Here is a 21,717-nt window from a genome sequence, read left to right on the forward strand (position 1 = left end):
TTTTTATGAGCAGAATTATTAGCCTACCCTTTTGGGGGCACCTGACATCTGGGGCAAGAAAAACTGAAGAAAATGGCATCGGCTGCATCTTTAGGGAAGAGGCGACAGCAACTGATGCCGGACCAGGACTTTGAAATTCGGGCCGACTACGGGTAGCCTGCCAGCAGGATAACCCAAGTTTAATGACTGCAACAGTGAATACACTCGAACATCTACATTTATGGTAGGTACACAACATTTCTTTCTTCGTGTTTCACTGTTGCAGTCATTACATTTGGGTAATCTGCTGGCAGGTTGCCCTCAGTCGGCCTGAATTCCAAAGTCTTGGGTCATGCGTTGGTTGCTGTCTCCTCTTCCATGACGTCGGGTCATCAGGGGTATAAAGCATGCATCCGACGCCATTTTAATCGGTCTTTCTTGCCGTGCGGTGCCCGAAGCAGAAGCAGTTCGCAAGTGCCGGTCGGCTGACTCCTGAAATTTTTGTTTGAGTTTCAGAACAGAAGTCTTCAAACTAAAGCTAAGTACCCCATTGGGGAAACTTTTTCTTGCTCCTTACTGATGTCAGTAAAAGTTAATAATTGTATTAGATGTGGGAAGCAAATACCTCATAAGGATTTTCATTTGTACTGTATTCCTTGCCTAGGTCCTGATCACAGTGTACCTTGCTATCTGTTTTGTGCTAATTTAACCAACGCACTATTAAGCATCTGTATATTTTTGCTTCAAAATATTTTGGTTCAAGATTTAACTACCCTGAAATGTCGTCCGTTAGCAGTCCGGCTACCGGTGTTCACAAAAAAACGCAAGGAAAAAGACAGACTGTTGAGGTCCAAAACTGACGACGAAGCTTCTCCTAAGTCAGTTGCCGAGTCCCGGTACTCAGTACTCAGCTTTCGCAGCCCCTGATACCTGCTACTTTTGAGTCGCAGGCCTCTACCGAGACCGATTTGGAGTCCAGTGTGCCGCAAAATTCGCAAAGTATTGAACCTACAGATGTCTCTCCCTTGGATGTGTCCACAGCCGCTGAGCAGGCACCGGCTTCTGAGGGTGTTTTCAGGCCTCAACATTTTTATATTAAACCAACGCCATCAACAAAAACAAGGTCAAAAACGACTTCTGTGTCTAAAAAAACAACGCATGAGCCACGTGCTCAGGCTTGTATGCTTAAAAAAACAAATTATGGCTGAGGATGTAATTACCTTGATCAGGGGTTCCCAACCCCCCCTGCTAAGAGGCCTAGGTAAGGCACTGATTATGAATCTTCAGATCAGGTTTCCATTTCTTCTGATTCATCTTCTGATCAGGAATTTTCTATTCCACCTTATGGGGATTCTGATGCAGAGGAATCCATCCCATCTGCATCTCCTCCTGAGGATTACTCTTTTGGAGAGACTTTGCATACTTCAAGGGAATATTTTCACTGGGAGAGTCGGGACTTCTCTGAGTCAAAAAAGAGGCTTAGGGATTTCCTTCTTCCTCAGCATAGGCCTTTGGCAATACCTCCTGTATTAGACATTGTTGATGATGTGTTCTCGGAATCAAGCATGGCTCCTGTTTCCCTGCCTGCAGCTCCTAGTAAGCCAGACAGATATTACAGGGTTCCTGACTCCCACAAATTTATTTTCAAAAATCCTGCTGCTGATCCTGACACTATTTCTCAGGGTCCCAAGGGTGTTAAGGCTTCTACAGCCAAAAAATCCTACCCCTTCTGATAGAGATTCCAGGTCGCTGGATAGATGGGGTAAGAAGGTTTATACGTCTGCAACCTTGGCAATCAGGGCTTTAAACTGCCAGTTTCATATATATCAACAGCATGTTATGGCTGTACTGAAACAGAAAATGTTGATTTCTGATTGTGTGGAAAATAGTTAACAGGATGTATTGCATTCAGCCGACCAGGTTGGAAAGCATACTTTGCAATGTGGTTTTGATTCCTTGGAGGCCTCTTGCAGGGCCGCCGTAACTGGATCTGTGATAAGAAGGCATGCCTGGCTCAAGGAGCAAAATCTGCCCGATCATGTTAAAGCTAAATTGTTAGATGCCCCTTTACAACATGATATTCTGTTTGGTAATAAGGCAGAAGAGGTTTTAAAGAAAATGGAAGACAAAGCTAAATCTATGCAAACTGTAAAAGATTTCTTGCAAGAGCAGCCACCCAGGTTCAGTAGGTACTGGCCTACTAAGAATTGGTCCTTTCCTGTGTCCAACAGAGCCACTCGGGGCAAACACAGGCGCTCCAAAGGCTCCAGATATCAATCACAGGGATCTTACAGGTCAAAGCAATGGGGTACCTCCACCTCCAAATCTGGAGGTAACAAAGCACAGCCCTACAGTAAGCAGTCTCAATGACTTTCCTCTGCCATTTCCAAGCACTTATCTTTTGGCAGCCCCCTTGGGGGGAGAACTAGCACTTCATGCTCAAAATTGGCAGTTAATAACCCAGGACAAGTGGGTATTAAACATAGTATCCCAGGGGTACAGATTTCATTTCCATACTTTGCCAATTCCAAATGGATGGCCAGATCTGCCACAAAACCAGTGGGCAGAGGCCCAGAAACAAGTCATGTCCCTCATGGATATGGGGGCTATTCAACCAGTACCAGAAAAGGAAAAAGGACAAGGTTTTAATTCAGGACTTTTACTGGTACCCAGAAAAGACAAATCATGGCGTCCAATACTGGACTTATCGATTCTGAATACGTTCCTGGACATCCCAAAATTCAAAATGCTGACTTAACAACAGCTACTGCCTATGCTAGGCAAGAATGACTGGTTGGTAGAGGCATACCTGCATATCCCAATAAGGGAATCTTGCAGAAGATACCTCCTCTTCAAAGCAGGTTTTTTGCATTACCAATTCTCTGCACTGCCCTTTGGCTTATCTACTGTGCCCAGGGTCTTTACAAAGTGCCTGGCACCAGTGATTGCATTCTGCAGACAAAGAAACATTCAGATTTATCCTTGTCTGGACGATTGTCTCATTCAGGCAGAGGACAAGGACACTCTTCTTCAACATCTGGCGTTTGTAAAAGGTCTTCTAGCATGCCTAAGGTACACCATAAACAAAAAGAAATCACAACTGGTACCATCTCAAATAATTACATTCCTGGGTGCAAGCTTGAATACAACTGCCCAGATGGCTTACCTCACACCAGACAAACAAATGCAATTGACAACATACTTAACAAATGGCAACAAAAACCCAGTTATCTGCAAGACAAATTCTGCAGGCTTTGGGGTTCAAGGCATCCTGCATTCTACTAATTATGCGAGACTGCATATGAGGACACTTCAGTGGTACCTAAAAAGCTTATGGAGTCAACATTGTCACAGCCTGGAAACAATGATTACTCTCATTTCCTGCCTAGAACAGGAGTTTCTTTGGTGGGCAGAGACATGTCACCAAAACAAGGGACTGTCATTCACTGTACCCCCCTGCAACCCAAACCCTAACTACAGAAGCATCAGACTATGTTTGAGGGGCCCACCTGGCAGGGAGATGCATTCAGGGCAAATGGAGCCCAAACCAAATGCATCTACAAATCAACCAGAAAGAAGTGCTAGCTGTTCAGAATGCTCTGACAGCCTCCAAGGGATTACTAAATCCAGGACAACTACTGATAAAGATGGACAACACCACAATTATGTGGTACATAAGCAGGGGGGGGGTACCCATTCCTACCCCCTTTGCAGACTAGCCATGGCCTTGTGGAACACAGCCTTGACTTACCAAATACATCTTCAAACTCAGTTCCTACCAGGAAAGCAAAATACTCTGGCAGATAACCTTAGCAGAAATCTTATGGTCCCACACGAATGGAAACTGGATCCACAAATCTTCAGCATGTTAACACAGAAATGGGGGAGCCCAGACATAGATCTATTTGTCTCTCCCCAAAACTATCAGTTGGAGAAATTCTGCACAAGAACTCCTCAAAAAAAGCATGGAAAGGTGTTGCTCTATCCTTCAGCTGGAAAACCCATCAGTCTATGCCTTTCCCCCACTGCCTGTACTCTCCAAGGTCTTACTAAAAGTCAGACAGGAAAAACCAAAAATGATTCTAATTGCTCCGGACTGGCCTCGCCAACACTGGTACCTGCTTCCAAGGAATATGTCACACCTTCCTCCATGGTACTTGCCTCAAACACCTCAAAACCGAGGTGGAATCCTTCAAAGTCCCCGGGCCTGTGGAAAATACGGCCCAGACGTCTGGTGGACCCCAGCCATAAACAAACTATACAATAGAAGGAAGAAGCTACTACATGATAGAGTAAAATCTCAAAATGGGGAGGCATCTCTGATCAGTATTAGCAAAAAACTACGGTCACTCATAAAATCGGCTAAGGCCAGCTTTGAGAGAAAAATTGCACAGGACACTAAGGGTAATCACAAGGCTTTCTTTAGTTATGTTAGGAACCTGGGTGGGAATTCCCAGATATGCTCAGAATTAGTCCAAAATGACAAAAAAAAAAACACCAAACCCACAGACATTGCCAACATCCTAGCTGACAGGTTCAGCGCAACCCCCCCCCTCCCACCAAAAGGGCAAATATCTATCCCCAGCAGAATGCTGCCCCCCTGACATCTCAGATGCTTAGGTAAGAGCCGCCCTCTTCAAAGCAAAAAACACAGCATCAGTTTGACCAGACGGTGTCCCGGGCTGCATCCTACATTAACTCCAAGAAGAGCAAAACCCAAACATAAAACTGCTGTTCAATCTCAGTCTTACTACAGGATATGTACCCAGAGTGTGGCGTACAGCAACAGTGGTCCCTCTCCACAAAGGTGGTGCCTCAACGGATCCTGGAAACTATCGCTCCATAAGCCTGACTAGCTTGGTCTGCAAAGCTATGGAAAGGATCATCATGGACCTCATAAATAAAGATATTGGGGACCTACAGACACTGGATTCTACCCATTTTGGCTTTAAGGGCAGATCCTGCCTCTTAAAACCTGGTCGATTTCTTAGAAACAGTCACCAAGGCCATTGACTAGGGGAAGGTGGTCTACACAGCCTACCTGGACCTTGCAAAAGCCTTCGATACAGTACCCCACACTGGCATTACAGATAAGCTCACCAGCTTAAATATAAACCCCTATGTCACTAGATGGGTTGCAAACTGGCTCAAGGACAGAACCCACATGGTTAGAATTGCTGGAGCCATGTCAAACTCCAAACCAGTTACAAGTGGCGTCCCACAAGGCTCAGTCCTGGGACCTCTCTTGTTCGGTATATATTTCTCGGAGGTACAGGTCAACACGGAAGGACTGTGGTTGACCAAGTTTGCAGATGACTGCAAACTAGGCGCCATAATCAACTCTCCAGCCGACACAAGCATCCTACAAAAGGGCCTCATAGAAACAGACAACTGGTGCCAGAGCCATGGCCTCAAGCTAAACACCAAAAAGTGTATAGTCATCCCCTTTGGCAAAAACAAAGTGCCCACAAATTACCACATAGGTGGTAATCCATTAAGTACGGAAGAAGTAATTGGGGACCTGGGGACCCAAGTTGATAGCAATCTCTCATTTGAAAACCACGTGGCCAAAGTGGTTAGAAAAACATTTTATATAGCCCACCTAATCATGAAGGGATTCACATCTAGATCAGGGGAGGTCATCGTGCCTCTTTACTCATCCCTCATCAGGCCCATAATTGAGTACAATGCCCCTTTTGGGATGTACCTTACCAGACACCTGCAGCAACTGGAAAAACCCCAAAAGTACCTCACCAAGAGAATCAAAGGGCTCAAACAGATGCCATATGCTGCTCGGTTAAAGAAACTCCAGCTCTACTCAGTGGCATACCACCTGCTCAGAGGCTATCTGTGCCTGACGTATAAAGCCATGTCCAACCTGGAATTAATGGACATGCGGCACCTCAGAAAATCCAAATCTCATTGAGCTACGCGCTCGAGAGACTTGAACCTCAGCACTGAAATAAATAGGACATGCTGGAGGGACAGATTCATAACCCAGAGGCTCCCTTCACTCTGGAATAAAATCCCAGTCCAGTTTAGGCAGAGTCCCTCATTTCCTCTCTTCAAGAGGAATCTTGATGAGTGGATGGGAGATCATAGGTTTACCCCAGGTATCACTTCTGTGTCACTGTTAGATAGAGTCACAGTATACTAACCTCGAAAAAGGGCATAGCAAAATTCATTTAAAATGGGTGGCGACAGCCAAACACACTCTGGCTAGGCTTATAAATGCCCTAGGGCAGATAGCCTAGTATGCATCTATGAATCTATTGTCTCAGCAGAACTATCAAATTCTGCACACTCCGCTCCAAACTCTGAATCTTGCAGCATGGCTAATTAACTAATTATTCAAACCACATCTCTCAGTAAACCTGTGATGAATGTCATTTTGGAAGCCAGAAGGCCTAGTACTAGAAAATCTTATACAGATAAATGGAAGAGATTCTGTGCTTGGATCCAAGCACAAGGAATAGACACAGCAAAGCCCAATATTCCTCAGATTTTACAATACTTAACTGAGATGCTTGACAAGGGCCTATCTTTTTCATCAATAAAAATCCATGCCTCTGCCATCTCATCTCATTACAACACAGAGCCTCCCCTCTTTTCTCATCCACTGCTAAAACGGGTCCCCTTCACTACACCGACACGCCACAAAGCCGACACCCAAAACACAGAGACCAAAAGACCAAAAACACACAGTACCGACAACTCACAAAACCGAACACCATAATACCGACACCCAAAGCACCGACACACAAAACGTAAACTACACATTACACACAACTATATATGCACTAACCTTAACCCAAACCTTAACCCTAAGGTCTGACACTACTGCACACTCACCCTACCCGCACCCTAACCCTAACTCACTTAACCCGCCCCTAAAACTGCAGTTCGTCACTGTCACACACTTACCTTACCCGCACCCTAACCCTAAGTCCAACACTACTGCACACTCTCCTTTCCCGCACCCTAACCCTAAATCCCTCACTATCGCACACTTACCTGTCCGCTCCCTAACCCTAAATCCCTCACTATCGCACACTTACCGAGTCGCGCTCACACATTGCCCATGTTGGTGTTTCGGCTGTCGGGATTTCACCTTGTCGATAATCTGCTTCGTCGGTCTTTTGGTCTCTGTGTTGGCTTTGTGGTGCTTCTGTGTAGTGAAGGGGACCTGCTAAAACAGTATCTCAGAGGGGCCAGAAATTTAAGGCCTCCCAGGAGAGCACCAACCCGTGCATGGGACCTCAATTTTGTGCTGGAAAAACTCACCCTGCCTCCTTTTGAACCAGCAGCTACTGCGGATATAAAATTTCTTTCTTGGAAGACCGCTTTTCTTCTGGCAGTCACTTCAGGTAGAAGGGTTTCAGAACTACAGGCTCTCATGGCAGTGGAGCCTTTCATTATTTTTTACCCAGACAGAGTGGCCCTCAGGACCAATCCTTCTTTTATGCCAAAGGTGTTATCCAGTGTTGTTCTTAACCAGACCATTCACCTGTCAACTTTTTTCCCAAATCCGCAGAACAAGGGGGAGCGGATTCTGCATTCATTGGATGTACACAGACAACTAAGATCCTACTTAAACAGGACAAACTCTCTAAGAAAGTCTGAGCAACTACTGGTAGCATCTGCTGCAGGATCAGAGGGGAAGGCTATATCAAAGCAGACTATTTCTAAGTGGATAAGCCATTGCATTCGTTTCTGCTACTTTCACCCTGGTAAACTTGTGCCCAAGGGGATCAGATCCCATTCCACCAGGGCTGCCTCTACTTCAGCAGCTTTTCTCAGAGGAGTACCTACCAGAGACATTCTAGAAGCTGCTACTTGGAGCTCAGTTCATACGTTCCCAAAGGATTATCATTTGCCTCTCTCCTCTAAATCCAGGGCAGGCTTTGCCACTGCAGTCCTGCATGGCCTTATAGCTGCTCCTAATGCTGTTTAGTTCCATCCTCCCATTGATAGCTTTGGGATTCTACCCATATGTAATGACTGCAACAGTAAATCATGAAGAACATAGTACAGTTGTGTACACTTACCATGAATGTAGATGTTCAAGTGTATTCATTGTTGCAGTCCGGGTTACCCACCCGCCAGCCCCCTTTCTATACCATTTCTTTCCTTTACTATACTCAAAAGCTGTTGTGATGTATTCGCTTTTAGTTGAAGGTAAATTTTATGTTTCTAAGGTGCATTTATATATTTACAGTTTGCATATATATTTTTGCTCCCCATTTGGGAGGCACCTGACATCTGGGGCAAGAAAAACTGATTAAAATGGCGTCGGCTGCATGTTTTGTACCACTGACGACCTGACGTCATGGAAGAGGAGACAGCAACCGATGCAGGACCCAAGACTGTTATTCAGGCCGACTGAGGGCAACCTGCCAGCAGATCACCCAAATGTAATGACTGCAACGGTGAATACACTCGAACATCTACATTTATGGTAAGTGTACACAACTGTACTTTTCCATCCCTCAGTAAGCAAGTGTTGGATGTCATCTTGGAGGCAAGGAGGCCTAGTACTAGAAAATCTTATGTTGAAAAATGGAAAAGATTCTGTGCCTGGAACCAAACTCAAGGGATGGCCACTGCAGCGCTCAATTTACCTCGGATTCTTCAATACTTAACTGAGATGCTTCAAAAAGGCCTTTCCTTCATCAAAATTCACGCCTCAGCCATTTCAGCTCATTATAACACAGAACCACCCCTCTTTTCTCACCCACTGCTCAAGCAGTTCCTCAGAGGGGCCAAAAACGCAAGACCACCCAGGAGCGCCCCAACTCCAGCCTGGGACCTTATTTTTGTATTGGAAAAAAAACCTCTCTTCCCCCTTTTGAGCCAGCTGCAACTGCAGAGTTAAAATTCCTTTCTTGGAAAACAACTTTCCTTTTAGCAATCAGTTCAGCAAGAAGGGTATCTGAATTACAGGCCCTTATGGCAGTGGAGCATTTATTCATCTTTTATGCGGACAGGGTGTCCCTCAGGACCAGTCCCTCTTTAATGCCCAAGGTGGTATCCAGTGTGGCTCTTAATCTGTCCATTCATTTGCCAACCTTCTTTTCTAATCCACAGAACAAAGGGGAATGGATACTGCACTGCTTAGATGTGCACAGACAACTTAGATTTTACTTGGACAGGACTAAAGCTCAAAGGAAATTTGATCAACTGCTGGTGGAATTTGCTGCAGGGGCAAGAGGGTAAGGCTATTTCAAAGCAAACCGTTTCTAAATGGATAGGCCATTGCATTCATTTCTGCTATAAGCATCATGGAAAATCTATCCCACAGGGGATTAGACCCCATTCAACCAGGGCTGTATCTACCTCTACAGCCTTTCTCAGAGGTGTCCCTACCAGAGACATCCTAGAAGCTGCTACTTTCACCAAGCATTACCATTTGCCAATGTTCTCTAAATCCATAGCTGGCTTTGCCACTGCAGTCTTGCAGGGCCTTCTAGCTGGTCCTAATGCTGTCTACATTCCTCTTCCTATCCTTGGCTTTGGGAGTCTACCTAAATGTGATGACTGCAACAGTGAAACACGAAGAACATAGTACAGTTGTGTACACTTACAATAAATGTAGATGTTAGAGTATATTGACTGCTGCAGTCCTGGTTACCCTCCCTCCAGCCCCCTGACTTCTTTTGGCTATTCCTCTATTCTCCTCTACTATACTTAAAAGCTTTTTAGTGTATTTGCTTTTTTGTTGGAGGTACAACCTTGTATATGTATATTTAATTGTTTCCCATTAAGGGGGGCACCTGACATCTGGGGCAAGAAAAACTTATGTAATGGCGTCTGCTGCATGCTTTATACCCCCTGACTACCTGACGTTACGGAAGATGAGACCGCAACCAACGTAGGACCCAAGACTTTGATAATCAGGCTGACTGAGGGCTACTTCAAGCAGATAACCCTGGTGTGATGACTGCAACAGTGAATACACTCCAACATCTACATTTATGGTAAGTGTACACAACTGTTCTTTCTTCATGCTTGCCTGGCTGACCTTACTCTGATTACTTTTCTCCAGCTCATGCAGCCACTTTGCTAGCCAATCTTTTTTGTACCTTATCACTCCTCCCCGTACTGCACATATTTCCTAAATTCTCTATTATTCCTCCTCCTGTCACACCCCACCAGTAACACTAATCCTCCTCTGTCCATTTTATCTTCTCATTTCCCTAATTTCTCCTTTCATATCTTTCATCAATTTTAAGATGCGTTACTAATCTGTAAATTAACTTCAAAATTACCCCAGTTCGATCTCTTACCTGCAACCATCATGCTTATAGATAGTAAATGGTTTTATTTTTCCGTTCAGTTTGCCAGTTTAATTTCTCTAGATTTTATGTTTAAAATGCTATGTTCATTTATGTGATTTTTAAATATTTCTCAAACACTTATATGGCTGTTTTTCACCCTGCAATTATAATGCATTTTATGTGCAGCTTTTCTCCCCAGGCCTCCCCTGAAAATGAGTTTTACGCAGTCAGACATTTCTCAGTCAGCCAAGACAAATAATAAATAAATTTGAAATTACTTAAGGAAGTTCGCATGGTCATTTAATGCAAGTGCTTCTCAAGTGGTAGAATGTCAGGTTTGTTGCAAAGACAGGACGGTAGGTATATGGTAGATATGCAGGGGTCCCAAATTGAGGAAAGGGTAGCCTTTGCCTAGTTAGAGTGCTAGCTAACCTTTCTTGCAGATACCAGAGAGAAGAGGAGGAGGGGATATGAGTAAAACTATCTGAATTGATGCGTAGTTCACAAAAGATGATAGAATAATTTGCAAAGGAAATGCTGTGCAGTATTAACAGAAATTTATCACCGTCTCTTCTACTTGCTGTACTTGGTGTGTGTTGTCCTAATCTGAAGGAGCTCCTTAAACTGAAGTGCACAAAGTTAAGTAGCAAAGGAGAGCTAGTAGACCATTCCGAAGGAAAGTGTAGACTGGAAGACATTGTTACTGGAGGCTTGGCAGATGGGAAGGCCACAGCAGAAATCCTCTAATAGTCCAAAGTTCCTTGGCATGGTCACCGGATTATTGGATCAGTATTACGACAGAAAGCAGCTGTGGATTGTGCCTTATAAGGAATGGAAAAATAGCTGTTGATTTAGGCAGTATGTGCTAACCTGTCCAGTAGGAAAACAAATGGGCAGACCCGGCAGAGAAATGCAGTCGTTATGTCCCATCATGTTTCACATTTCTTTGTAGATTCACCTCCTAAATATTGTTAAGTAGTGACTTTTAAGAACGTCATTAATTTGTTGGTATTCTTTTAGGGGGCCAACTAGAGAAGTGAATGCAGCCTTTTGGGAAATTAAGTATCCCCCCTTGAGAGAGAGGCTATTATCAGTTGTAGCTTCAGAATGCATACCAGATATTTTTTGTCTTGGCAATTAATGTTTCGAGGCCCCTACCATTAAGGTGAGCCTTGTTAGCCGCCTTTCACATTTTCTCCTCTCTCTTTTTTTCATGTGCTTTCCAAACGTACATGTTGGAACGAATCTCTAAGAAAAGAGCCTGTTTTTTAAAGGCATTTCTACTAGTATAAAAATTCTCAATGTGCTCTTACTGCATTTTATCCATTGTAGATCTTCCTCTTTTGAAATCGGTTTTCCTTTTCTATCGGTTTCTCTCTCCATGTAGTCAGCTGCGTGAAGTGTAAAAATTAGTTACAGTTGTGGGAGCACTCACCTATGTTGGAAGTTGTAGGATAGGTTGGGTTTTCCCTTGGCATGCAGCCATCTGAATGTCCTGGACTGTGTGTTCTGTTTTATTTTTAATTTTTGAGGTAATCATGCCTAAAGTATGGCTTTCTGTCGGAATATTAGGCTGCTGAAGAAGATAGTTTGAGGCAGGATGTTGTAACTTCTTTTATTGACAGAAGTACCCTGAAGAAGCATCAAGGGGTGGGAGGTCCCAGGCAAATGAATGCTGGAAGCCTCTGCTTGTGAAAAGTCAGTCTGTACAACTCTTGACATACTGCAATAACTTGAAGATCTACTGCTCTAGTGAGTACAAAGAGAGCATTTTGTAAATAGGAGGGTGTGTGTGTGTGTGTGTGTGTGTGTGTGTGTGTGTGTGTGTGTGTGTGTGTGTGTGTGTGTGTGTGTGTGTGTGTGTGTGGCAGGGGCAGCAAAAAATGTATGGTCACTGTCGCATTTCTGCAGTGAGTCCAGAAAAATGTTGCCTTTGCATATTAATAGAAACATTTTCCTGTGAACATATGAATAACTGGCCAAAAATGAAGGCACAGTGTTGCTAATCTTAGTTGGAGCATCGGAATGTGCTTATTTTATTTCACACTAGCATTCACCATGATGAAGCGAGCAGTGCCTCTGCTTGTTAGAAGTTCTGGTTGCTTTGCATGTTTTTTGCCTACCATTTCATTTTGTGTTTTTCTTTGTTTTGAATTCATTTCTCATTCGTGTTTTTTGTCTCATTTGTTTCCATCAGCAAATGCCCAGCACCCCGGGGTTTGTGGGGTACAATCCATACAGTCATCTGGCGTACAACAACTACAGGCTGGGAGGGAGCTCAGGCAGCAACAGCCGGGTCACGGTAGGAGAACTGACTGTTACATCACTGGGGCATAAATCAAGCTGAAACCAGTATTGAATTATTAGATATCTACGTGTACTGTATCCAGAGGCATGGTGTCTGCCACTTTGACTTGCATGTTTGAAATTGTCATTACATTTTCATCCCTTTCATTATGTCGGGCTGCAGCAATTCAGAATACTATACAGCCCAAGTGGAAGCCAGTACATTTTACAAGCCATATACTTGTGCACTGCAGTAGTGTTTTTTTTTTTTTACTTTGGTCTGTTTGTCTTAGTAAATAGGGAAAGATTTTTTGAATTTGAATGTCAAATTGTGCGAGCAAATCCAAATGTAAAAGTAATTGGATTTGTGCATAACCAGTCAAACTGGTATTTATTTTTATTGAAACTGGTATTTATTTTTATTGAATTTTGTGTTATGCATACTTGTAAGATTCTTTTTGTAAAACTCCAATACAGTGGCCAGATAAAATTCTTCATACCTAGAACTTTTTTTTTATTTATTTTTTTTCGTCCCCCCCCCCCTTCCCCGTTTAGTATTGTCAGATTTGAGACAGTCATGTGACTATTGCATTCTGTATATATTTTTTTTCTTTTTCACAAGTTACAGAATTTGTTTGCCAGATTTTATCAGGCTTGAGTGCTGATTTGCCCAGGTTGTATAACTGTATAGAATTGTACTTACCATTTCATATATTTGTTTTCTGTTTTTGTAGGTTCCATATATTTTCTGTTTTTGTAGGTCTGCATTTCAGCATCTTTAACTGTGTGGTGGTTGTGTGTGTGTTTTTCATTTTTTTCCTATAGCATTATTTGTTCTAGATTTACTCTGACTGTCAAGTTAGTATGAACTTTGCTGTATTATAATCAGAATAGTTTTAGTATCCTATTTTGTTAACTTGTTGATATTAAAATAGATTTTTATTAAGTGCGCTATTGATGTAAAAAAAAAAAAAAAAAAAAAAAAAAACCAGTTGGATTTTGCAGATGCAGTACTTGGTGCTCTTTTTTACTAAGCAAAAATCTGCCCGTAAGACTATCGAAGAGGCTTATTAAATGTATGACCTAGCACTTGGAACTCTTAGCATTCAAATTAACTCACCAGGTGGAGTATGGCACTGTCACAAGGAAAACGTCACAGTGAGTTTATTAATTTTCATATTACTGAACAAGACAAATTGTTACTTTACGTTTGAGGTAGGAGTTTAAAGTAAATTACACACTGTAGATTAAACACGGATAATTTTAAAGGATTGCAATGGGGGCAAAAAGGTAAAAAGAGTGAATGTAATGGGGGGGCATATGGTAAAATACCAGTGAGAGGAGATGTGCATGGGGCACGCCAGGGCATGTGGAAAATAAACTTCTGCAGAGGGGGTTGAATGTAGCCCTCTTGATTGATTGATTTATTTGTCTATTTGTTTATTTATTTAAGATTTGTTAACAAGGTTGGTCCAACTGAGCAATTATAGCCCATTTTCAGTGGAGACCCGAGGAGAAAAGCTCCAGTAATAGATGTGCAATAAGTAGTACAAGAATAAGTGTACAGCATGTTAATACAAGAATAAAAACATTAACATGACTCGGTCAGTAAACAAAGTAATAAGTTGAAATGCAATTATCTTACAGAACTTGGAAGATATGTTAGATAACATAAGATACATAGTACCAAAAGGTTAGATTAGAATGTGCAGTTTTCATTTTGATTAGCTTAAAGTTATTTTGCAAAGAATTGTAAGGATATAACACCAAATGTTACCTATATACCACATTGCATATTCATTTGTGTGATTGTTTTTAATGGAAAATACTCCCCCCCCCCTTCAACATCTTCATGAGAAATTAAAAGTATAAAAACTCCAGTAAAAGTCCCTAGTTAACTTCTGCTGATGTTCTGTCTGAATTGTTTTATAAAATTGGTAATTACTGAATTGGTTAATGGCTTATCAGTTGCCAAACTATTAAGTTAGCAGTTATTTCCAATTGCTTACTAATCGTAGTTTTCCACAATTGTTACTGTGAAGGAATGAATGAAGATAGAAAACGCACAGAACCTTCCAGCCATTTGTAAAAGTAAAAGCTAGTTTCTCTGGGCCTGCACGATTGCATCCTGAAGGTGATATGAATGCTCTTTTAAAGAGATTGCAGTGGCAGGAGTAAATTGGTGATTGTGTTCATTTGGAGTTTTAACCTTTTATGTATAGGTGACCCTTAAATTCCTTTATCCATCGCTGAAGTGATTGCATAGACAAGGTAGTCTGACTTTGAGGCAGTTTTTGATATTGTGCACTTCAAAGATAAAGTGCAACAGTGTTTATGTTACCTAGGAAATGAGCACATTTGCGTAAATTGTCTCAAGGTCAGCAGTTTTGCCTATTGAAATGTGAGTTTTTGTACTGTGTATGGACCATGGTAGAGCAACTGACTTTCAGAAGGGGAGTTAAGTCTGTCATGTCTTTCTGATTTGTCCCCATAGTAACTTGGGAAAAGGCAACTTTCTCTGAACTTTCTCAGATGTTAGCTCTACTGGCTAGGTGAAAGGGTACTGTTTTCATTTGTTTTTATAGTCTGTACCAAACCTTTTTCAAACTTATCAGTGCTGCTTTCCCCAGTATTAAAGTACTCGATTTGCTTGACCATTCTTGGACAGGTATCTGTCCCTCTGGTACCCACCACACTTAGGAGTTATTTGTATTGCATCAGGTGGATAAGGACCTTGCCTCTCTCGCTTTCTGAAGAAGAGGGGACAGGCTCATCAAGTCTTAGAACTTTTCATTGACAAGCAAGAAAAGGGTGATATCGTTCTGTTCCTTTGAGATGTGGTTCTTGCTCTACAGAACTTCGTTTTCGTATGCTGTCTTTTGACTCTGAATTGCACATGTGTGTTGGCAGTGCCACTGATATAGCAAACTGTGTCTGCCTTACTAAATGACCAGTCTTTGCTACAAAACTTCTCCAGGACTTGATAAAGTGCACTGTGGCTCAACTTCCTCAGTCCTTTTCCTCCCTGCAGGACTTGTTCTAGAGTGGGTGTCTCCTTAATGGCTGTTGTGTACTGGCAATCCTCAGTCATCTTGGGGTCATACCATTCTCCCCCTCACCCCCCATGGGAGTGGGAGACTGCTGTTGATGACTTCTTGCTTTCACTGGTCTAGGATCCCCAGGCTGCGGAGGCATTAAGAGTCCAGTGTTTTACCCAAGGTGTGTAAATATGTTTGTGCTGAGGCTACTCTATCCATCAGAGACCATAATTACATGAACCAAATGATTATGTATCCAATCTCAGTCTTGAAGAATGCCCTGTTAAGGCATTAAGGCTACTTGTCTCACCAGACCCTTTGGATGTGGTCTGGCAGGAAAAGACAGCTTTGCCATGCCTTAGCTGAACAAGCATCTTTATTGTAACACTTGTATCTCTAATTCTCTCATTCAATAGAAGCTCATCAGTTTACAAGATAACTGTTCTGTGTGTGTGAAGTAATTCAGATGCACTCTTCAAAGCAAACATGGGGAGTGTAATGCCCTAGTGTGCATGTGTTTGGGATGGAAGGATGCTGAAAAAGCATGTGGGAAATGTATTAGTTTGGGGATTGTATTCCCAAATAGAGATCTGTCAATTTTATAGGGTTTAATGTTCTTTAGTAGTTGTCTGTAGTGTGTTGATGCTTTAAGCAAACTTGAAATGCTGCTTTTTTCCCCAGGCCTCCACTGAAAATGGTTCTAGACCCAGAAAGACTACCATTTCAAATTACAAGACTTTTTTTTTTCTTCCTCTTGAGAATGTTCAAAGGTGTGATTGAAGCCTAAGTGCATTACTTGAGTTTTAAGTATTTTCACTTTTGTTTGTTTGTTTTTTTATCTTGTCAGTCTTCAACTTTTACTGCTTTGTAGCATAGTAGACTATATTGGTACCCAGTAGGAATCCTCTAAATCTTGAGTCATTGTTTGAGAAAGGGGGTGTTGTTGACAAGATGTCCTTTGCACATAAGTGACGCACTGTTCTTTTCTCCATTCCTAGAATGTCAGCTCATTTAACCACTGGAGTGGACATTTGTCACAGAAGTAGAACTTGCATGTGTATTTGTGCTGGTTTTAAGCCATCCTGTTACTGTAGGATTAGATTTTTTTAATCCCCTTGTCTGTTTCATATCCCTTCAACTTTCCATTATACCTGTTTGCCTTTACCCTTTGGATCAAGGCCTCAAGTGTGTGAAATATTTTATGCAAGTAGTTGGGGGGGAGTCTGTATTGAAGAGAATGGGGTATCTGTCTGGTGCCATCCTGACAGCTGCAAAAAGCATTTTTGGTATGTGTCATGTACCATCTGACACCCAAGTCCCAGTGTGCATTATGTATGCACATACCTCCGAGTAGTATTATTGGTCTCCAACAGTTACTGCTAGTCCATTGCTGCTGGAATGGATAAGCTGACAAAAATGCTGCTCTTGCCCTTGCTGACACCTCTTAAATTAGGTTCACCAAGTGATCCTGAATAGCCTTGTTCACAGCAGAGGCTCCTTTCCCATGGCTTTAGGATACTTGTTTCTGTTTGCAGTGTAGAAACTAGACTTGGGATTTGGCTCACTGTTATAGTGTGGCCTTCCAGGATGGAGGGGATAGTGACTGATGTCATTTTTACCCTGTAGTGATATGGATTAGGGGAGCACCCACAAAAGAAGGGAGTGGGGCAAAGACTGGAAGTACTTCCTTTTATAGGTTTTGCATATAGGCTTGTACAAATGGTGTGCACATTAATAAGAGCTGGTATAAAAATCAGCTGTAGACAATTAAGATAATGCAGTTCTGGGATACTGTGCGCCTTTCCTAACTTTTTGTCTGTAGTGTAGTTAGACTGCTGGTCTAAGCAAAAGGGACTGACTGTTAGTTTCTTCCCCTGTCAAGTCCTTGTTAAACAGGTGGGCATGTAGGTGTTCTAGGATCCTTTTTAGGAAATGAGAAAGAAAAATAGGATTCTCTTGTGTTTTTGTTGTCTGCCTTCTCATATGGCCATTTGGACACTTCTGAGACAAATGGGATTGCTTCTGTCACTGGTTCCATTGCCAATACATTGGTGTTCTTAAGGGAACCTTATTGTCAAGTTGAACTGATATGTACTACTAAAAGCTACACTGAGCATCACCTTAGTACTCTTGCAATGGTATTCTGCAATAGAACGGGGTGTTACCAGTACCACTTATCTGACTTTTTTTTTCTAGCACTTGAAGGTTTCCCTGCGTATGGGGTAATTTTTGTCTTGTGCTGTTAGATGTAAAAGTAGTGCTTCCAGGTTTTCTCTTTGGTCCTTTTCCTTTCAGCAATCCCTGATTATGTTTTGAATTTGCATAGTTCTACAGTACATTTCTTTTGGCAAAATGGTTTTGCAGTAGAGTGACGCCACAATTGAAAAGATGCAGTAAATTTATATATGTGGATGATCCATCTGTACATACAAGTTGCTTAATACACTTCATCAGTTTGAAACGTAACCATCAGTGCAAGTCAGCGAATAGCTTTTATTGAATTCCAGTTATATTTTAAGCTGGATGTGGTGTTAATGTAAAGAGTTGTATTGGAGAACTCATTTTTGTTTCATTGTTAGTCTTGTATAGCTTTACTGTTTTCTTCAAGATAATTAAAGGGAATGTCTTCATATGTAAACAAGGCCGGGCTTCCTTCTTCCTTAGTGACACGATTGTATGATGTGTTGACTCATGCGTTCTGATGGTACCCAGGCCAAGACTTCACAAGCAAGGCTTGGTGATTTCTAAGAATTATGCACTCGAGCCTCAGAAGAGTCTTTGCAGCATTTTCCATGGTTCCTTTTGGAAAGGCATCACACACACACAATCCTTGCATGCTGTTTAATATTGACATTTACGATGCTGCGGATGATCTTGACTAGAGTCATCATCATCATGATTACATGTAGGTTTGGTATATTTTTTCATGGGTTTAATTGTTCATATCTGTCTGTATTGTCTTCTACCTTAGATTTCCTAACTCTTAACAGTCATGAAGAAAAGACCTTAGTGACTTGCTAAAATAATGTAACTGTTAAACAATAGTGGTGATGCACAGGCAGAGAGCTGGGCTTTCAGAATGCCTTTCTTGCCTGTATTACCCACTCATTGTGCAACCTTTGTGTCAGAATATGCTTGGGGTTTTCATGTGGTGTAGCTGAAGATTCTGGGATCTGTGGGTACTTTCATCAATCCATATAAACTTGACTGAGGAGGTGAGAGCACAGACTTTTAATGTGATTATATGTGGTCCATCCTCAGTAACTTACAGATCTGTGCCTCTAGCACTAGGACCACTTTGTGCCTTACCACATTATGCTTGATAGACTCCTTTAGTATTCCTGAAGATTCAGGGGTTTCTGGGTATTTGATCTTCAGTTCATAAAAATTGAACTGATTAAAATGACAGTAGTAACTTTGGATAATTTTTGCTATTGTAATAGTGTTAACCTTTGAAAATTAATGCCACAGAAGGCCTGACTTTTCACCATGCCCCCTCTAGACCAGGCAGATGGCCTCCTATTTGGACACTAGGACTCATGTGTTATAAGAGAAAATTCTGCTTGCTCCGCCTTTATTTTTTTCTTGCCACAGACCAAGAAAGCAAGATCAGTAGTCGATGGAAATGCCAAGCATCAGTCCGTCAGTTCGACCTGACTTCCATAGTGGGGATAAATAGCCCATCAAAGTACTAGTTGTTGCTGCTTTGGCATATTATTCTGTAGTGGCTGTTGGAGGCAATGTGGTGTAGTTTGCTAGCTGTACACGTGTTAAGGTGGATGTCATTAGCTAAAGTGGCCAGAGGTAGTTCTTGTAACAAATTTCCCCACTAAGACTTTTTCATACTCTGTGTTTATATTGTTAGGGTTGTTTGAGTACAGAGTGTAACTTTACCTGTTGCCTCCTTTAAACGAGGTTGTCAGAAGGCTATAGTGCTGCCATGGTTTCTGCTAGATCTGTGGGCATCCATGTTAAAATCCATAGAAGTGCCACCAGGTAAAGAACTGTAAAGTGCTAATGTACTGATGGTTTGTGCAACCCACCCCCACCTCTCCATGCGCTTTGGTTTGAGAATGACTAGTCCACTGAGGTGCTTTTGTAGCCTCTGTTGACATGCCCCGAGAGGATGACTTACTTTTGGAGGAAGCCACATTCAGGCCAAAGCCCGTCCGCTATCAGTTGGTTGGAAACTTGTCTATGAGAATCTGCTTCTGATGTCCATATTCTGGTAACAAGAGGTGACGGCAGTATACTCTTGGTCCTTGAGAGGATCTTGTGGCTCTGAGCAAGAACCCAGTTGCTGCTCAGACATCAATGGAGACTTTTCAGACTGACACTACCACCAGGGTTAAGTCTAAAATGTCCAACTTATAGAGTGACCATTTTGCTTCAGCCTGTGCTGAGCAGATTTCCAACCCTGTCTTCTACCCTGGCTACTGGAAATACCAAATTAGATGGTACAGGATGTTCTGTTCCTCCTTGAGGACTTGCAGCCTCTTGCAAATCTGTCATTAGTGTTGGGGTTTTATACCATTAGAGAGAGAGAGAAACATTCCTTCTCTGAAGAATCTGATTCTTGAAACTTTGAAGCAGATGAAGTGGTTTCTGAAAACCAGACATGTTCTTCGTGTTTCACTGTTGCAATCCTCACATATGGGTTATCTGGCTCCTGGTAGCACTCAGTCGGTCCGAATACCAGAGTTCTTGGTATATGACATTGGCTGCAGCTGGTTGTAAAAGTGATGTCAGAACGTCGGAAATAAAGGGAGGCAGCCGACACCATTTCCTCAGTCTTTCTTGCCGCTGAGCTCGAAGCAGATGGAATCCGCACTAGTGCTGGTCGGCCGATTTACCTTCGTTTTACTTTTTGACTACCAAGGTGAAGCCACCTTCAGATAACTACCCCTTTGGGGATCCTTTTTTCTTGCTTTAATGAATGTTAGATAAAGTTAATGACAGTCTTGCCTGTGGAAAACAGATTCTGCACCGTGATTTCCATTTCTATTGTAGAACTTGTTTGGGCCTTGAGCACGACGTTCCTAATTGCGATCTCTGTGCTTCTTTTAACCCACGTACCTTACGCCGTAGAGCTAAGATTTTGTATAAGCATTTCGGAGTTTGGCCTAAGTTCGTCGGTATGGCATCTTTTGGTCTCCTGACTTCGGATATACCTAGGAAACGGAAAGACAAGGACCGCAACAGGCCTAGGATTAAATCTGCCGACGATGCACCAGTGAAATTGGTGGTCAGCACAGCAGTAGTCAGTGAGGCACTTTCGCAGCCCCTGCAGTCCGCAGATTTTCAGCCGCAAACCGAGACTTTTACAGAGTCCTTTACAGAGTCCTCCATGCCGCAGGTTGCTGTTTAGTCTTAAGACCCTCCGTCTGTCGCCGCCTCAGATGGGCCCAGAGCCGCTTTGCAGACACCGTCTTCTGATGCCTCTTCTTTTCGACATGAGACCAGAACCAGAACGACTAGCTTAGTTCAGACTTTTGGAGTTGCTAGGCCTCCCGAGTCCCTCCGGATTGCTAGTAAACCTTCCAGCTGCAAACTTTCTCACAAATGGGCGTCAGCCTCCCCTCCTGTGCCTCAGTCCTAGTTGGTAAAGATGGCTGGTGATCTTATTTCCCTGATTAGGGGCTCTCATCCCCGCCCCCTTCAGAGAGGACTAGGGAGTTTATCTCCTGATGTTTTGTCCGTCTCAGATTCTAAGATTTCCAGTATGTCTGCTGGTGAAAAAGGAAATTCTCAATTTTTTCTGGCTTTGAGGATTCTGGTGCTGAGAACTCTATCCCTTCTGCCTCCCCTCCAGAAGAGTTTTCCTTTGGGGGATACTTTGAATACACTTACGGAGCATTTTAAATGGCAATGTCAGGATTTTCCACAGTCTAAGAAAAGAATCGGGGAATGTTTGGATTTTTCACAGCATAAGCCGCTGGCTATATCTCCAGTTTCAGAAGTTGTGGATGATGTTTTCATGGAACTCCTAATTCCGTTCCTCCTGCCCCCAGAAAACCGGATAGTTATTACAGGGTTCCTGAATCTCATCAATTCCTTTTTAAAAACCCTACTGCTGATCTAGAAATTTTCTCAAGGGCCCAAGGGTGTTAAGGCTACTATTGCTAAAAACCCTATGC

General features: G+C 42.5%; 1 protein-coding gene across 2 annotated transcripts in view; it reads left to right on the top strand.

The window, feature by feature from the left end:
• Positions 1-12,450: 12,450 nt before the first annotated feature.
• SMARCE1 (SWI/SNF related, matrix associated, actin dependent regulator of chromatin, subfamily e, member 1) overlaps positions 12,451-21,717 on the top strand; it is a 970,790-nt gene continuing 961,523 nt past the window's right edge. The window contains exon 1 of one of the 2 annotated variants that reach the window (XM_044055001.1): positions 12,451-12,558. In XM_044055001.1, the coding sequence (XP_043910936.1) occupies positions 12,457-12,558 (102 nt within the window). In that variant the 5' untranslated portion in view covers positions 12,451-12,456. The remainder of the gene's footprint in view (positions 12,559-21,717) is intronic. The other variant, XM_044055002.1, reaches the window with a different exon arrangement.

The sequence above is a fragment of the Protopterus annectens genome, chromosome 13.part0 (assembly GCF_019279795.1).
Source record: "Protopterus annectens isolate FY-2018-M chromosome 13.part0, PAN1.0, whole genome shotgun sequence".
Taxonomy (NCBI): domain Eukaryota; kingdom Metazoa; phylum Chordata; order Ceratodontiformes; family Protopteridae; genus Protopterus; species Protopterus annectens.